Genomic DNA, 3,693 nt, shown 5'->3' with positions numbered 1-3,693 from the left:
CCCTCACCACAGTGCAACAGTGAAAAGGGACCCCTTTCAAACAGTGTCGCGTTCCCAACGTTGTTTAAGCGACATACACCGGTATTGCGGTATTTAAAAAATTCATATCATAACAAAAATAAACACCGGTATTCGGTATGAACCGGTATACCGCCCAGCACTAGCATGTTCCATTCCCAAATGCACGTATAAGCAAACCAAACCCAGAGCAGATGCAGAGATAGAGTTTGTGTAAAGCAGTATTAACTGTGAACCGCTCGCGACACACTAAAAACCCCAGATCATGAGCTGCCTGCATGTAAATGAAACACTCTACACATTTATTCAGTTGAGTCATACATTGCTTTTGCAATGTGATAATCGCATTAAGACAAATTTCAGTTTTATTTCAATTAACCATTCAGCTCTCTGGTCTCCTTAAAGTGTATGGGATTTTTGCCTGTTTCAATGTATGCCAAAAGAAAATCATAAATCTGGTCCCTTAGTAATAGCCCCTAACTCCTCAAGCCACATGATTTGAGGTGCCATTCGTGTCTGTAGCACAAACAGTGCTAAAAAAAATCATGAATGAAGTTTAATACTTCAGATCGTTAGATAAAGTCTGTGAATAAAAATTTGTTATATGGGTGAGATTTTAAATAAAAATATAATGTGTATAAATTTCATATGAATGAAAGTATATTTTTAAATATATATAAACTTTCCTGGAAAACTCTGCTCTCTCTTTTCCAGGTGTGGCTTTCTGTCTGGAGCTGCTACTGACCTCAGCCCTGCTGTCATGGCCTCAGCCCTCACATCATGCAGAAAGCACCCCTCCTAACCCTCATACCTCACACACACTCACACCACACATCACCACACACACGCACAGCCATGATGACCACCTCCCACATGAACGGATATGTGACCGAGTCGGACGGTGGGGGAGGGAGCGGCGGAGGCACTGACTTTCTGGAGGAGGTGGTGCAGAGGCACAGGGAGATGGCGGTAGACTGCCCCAGTGAACTGGGTGCCCGCACCATGTCCGTCAGACGCAGCGCTCAGCTGGAAAGGATCCGTCAGCAGCAGGAGGACCGCAGGAGACGGGAGGAAGAAGGCCGCAACCGACAGGAACTCGACCTCAACTCGTCCATGCGCCTCAAGAAACTCTCACAGAATCCCAAAGTGGGCATCGATAACCCCACCTTTGAGCAAATGGAAGGTCCTGGAGGCTCCATAGGTGGTCTGCAAATTCTCACTGCACCACCAACTCTACTAGGTGGGTGTCATAAACTGCTAATGGGCATTGTTTCCAAAGAGTGCTGCTATAAACCCGCCCCTGACATGTGCAGAGCAAGCAGCAGTATTGTGGGTGTCAGTGCCATGGTGTTTAGTGTGTTAAGCCTACATATTGAGTCATAGTGCTCATAGGGCGTGTATGCATTTGAATCTGGCTTGCAACATATTCTGTTTATCATTTAAATAAAATATGTTTGACAAAAATCTTAAAAATAACATGAAAATTGGAAACATTTAGTTTAGTTAAGTTGAAGTACTAAAAGTAGAATTGAAATAAAACTGAATTAAAGGTAGAAACATTAAAAAATAATAAAAATGAGAAAAACTTAATTACTAAAACTTGCATTAAAAAATATAACAATAAAAGCTCATTTAAAAATCTATAGTCTATAATTTTATATAAATAATACTGAAATAACAGTGCATGATATGCAGTGACATTCAGACGTACAAAGTGACCAGATAGTGTCCAAAAAACATAACAATTAACTATTACTTTCCACAATTGTTTGACAAAATGGCACAAATAGTTATGGAAATGTGAGGTTGAAAATGATTCAGAGGAACTGAAGGGCACTTGACGGCTTAAAATCAGCATGCATGAGTGAAGTCATTCTGAGAGGAGGCAGAGAGCCGTGTTACTGATGACTAAGAGTATTCAAGAGCCAAAGAGCCACTGGACTTGAAACTAAATGAGGACAAAAGTCCATTTATATGCCACATTATTTTAATATCTTTTTAGCTGATTTTTTTAAATCTGTTTTTCACCTTTCTTCGCTTTCCTCACACCACAACCTCTTACTCTTTCTCTTTAGTTACTCTCAACAGGAAGCCTTTCACTAGAGTTTAATCCATTAGATTAGACAGACACACACATGCTCAACTCCTCCAGTGAATTCTTGGTTTTGAATAGATCTCCGTTAAGGGGAAATCCAGAATGCATGGCAAGGATGAACAAACTGAGTTACTGTGCAAATGAGAAGGGCACTTGGAGCTGCTGCTGAAAGTCATGGCCAAGGGATGTATGTGAGTGGAATTCCTCAGGGAGGGAGAAGAGGACCCTCTGAGAGGGAGGTTAATTAAAAAGCCTTTTATGAAACATTCTGACCCAGACCACTCTTGCTGTACTGTGTTTTCCTCGATTTTCCTTCTTTGTTTGTGTTCCAGTTCATCTCTCCACGCTCTCCCTATGCTGTTTTTTGACAGTCTAAAACTCTTTGTAGCACTAAAGTGTGCGTAAAATATATCCCGTCAAGAACAAAGCAAAGGCAACACTTAAGATATTTGATTTGCCCACTAATACCTCTATTAGCCACCCACTTAGACATTACACACCATACAAGGAAAACACACCCACATGTCTAACTCCTATTGTGTCTTGCCATTCTCTTATTGTGTAGTTAGACACTATAAAGGAGAATTACAACATAGCTGAAACTTGGTTAGTCAAGGACAACGCTAGAATAGCTGTATTACATCTGTGATTTATGCAAACGTTGTGCGATGTGGTTAACGAACAATAAAAATGCTCAGTGGGGGAGTCTTTGTGAAAGGCCATGTCATCAGTTTTACGGGTGAATGATTCAGAGGTATGTACTGTTGTTCCTCTGTGAAGTTACTGTTTCTTCTGTTTTTACAGGCAGGGTGTTTTTGAGATACACTAGTGATCTGCAAGCATACTTATGGTTTGTGTTTGTGCTTTCAGAGCTGGAGGACCTGTTGATGTCCCTCAAGCAGGTGCAGCATAGTTTGAATGACTCTCAGAGTCAAGAGGACATAGAGCTGGTTCTACAGCTGGTCCAGAAGTCTGACTTCCAGAAAGCCTTCAACATTCACAATGCCGTGGCCCACTATATGAACCGGCCCAGCCCTCCCTACCCCCTGACAGACCACACACAGAGCCTCGCACAAGAGGTGAGCGGCACTTGTTACATATGTGGACTGAGTAAAAGATGAGCAGGAAACATGCATGGATGGTAAAGTTGACATTACTGAAGTAATTAATTATAGTTAACACACCCCACCCAGCTCTTTTCTCTGAAGAAAAAAAATTCTGATATGAAACAACTTCACTTCTGAAGTTCCATATTACCAAAATACCTATTGTCAGAGTACAAAAATTAAGAACAGTTGCATTTACAATTTTAGTTTTAGTCTGTTTGTTACGATATAATCAAGTTGTGTCAATGCCATTTGACTAATCACCAGTGGTGGACAGTAACATAGTAGTTTTACTTCGTTACTGTACTTAAGTACATTTTTCAAGTATCTGTACTTTACTGGAGTAGTTTTATTTTGAGTAACTTTTACTTTTACTTCACTACATTCCAAAGCATAAGATCGTACTTTGTACTTCACTACATTTCATAAAACATATCGTTACTCCTTATAATATATCACGTGCTCTGACACGCA

At 40.5% G+C, this 3,693-nt stretch overlaps 1 protein-coding gene and 1 long non-coding RNA gene across 3 annotated transcripts in view; one reads left to right on the top strand and one right to left on the bottom strand.

Annotated features, from left to right (window-relative positions):
- Window positions 1–3,693, bottom strand: part of LOC107752783 (uncharacterized) — a 15,902-nt gene that overhangs the window by 3,804 nt on the left and 8,405 nt on the right. The window lies entirely within an intron of this gene.
- pals1a (protein associated with LIN7 1, MAGUK p55 family member a) overlaps window positions 1–3,693 on the top strand; it is a 26,419-nt gene that overhangs the window by 14,837 nt on the left and 7,889 nt on the right. For both annotated transcript variants that reach the window (XM_016568830.1, XM_016568829.1), the window contains 2 exons: window positions 733–1,258; window positions 2,984–3,192. In XM_016568830.1, coding sequence (XP_016424316.1) covers window positions 799–1,258; window positions 2,984–3,192 — 669 coding nt within the window. In that variant the 5' untranslated portion in view covers window positions 733–798. The remainder of the gene's footprint in view (window positions 1–732; window positions 1,259–2,983; window positions 3,193–3,693) is intronic.

The sequence above is a fragment of the Sinocyclocheilus rhinocerous genome, unplaced genomic scaffold, assembly GCF_001515625.1.
Source record: "Sinocyclocheilus rhinocerous isolate Xijiao unplaced genomic scaffold, SAMN03320098_v1.1 scaffold61, whole genome shotgun sequence".
Classification (NCBI taxonomy): Eukaryota; Metazoa; Chordata; class Actinopteri; order Cypriniformes; family Cyprinidae; genus Sinocyclocheilus; species Sinocyclocheilus rhinocerous.
The sequence above is the reverse complement of the archived record's forward strand: the minus strand, read 5'-3'. Positions and strand labels throughout refer to the sequence as shown.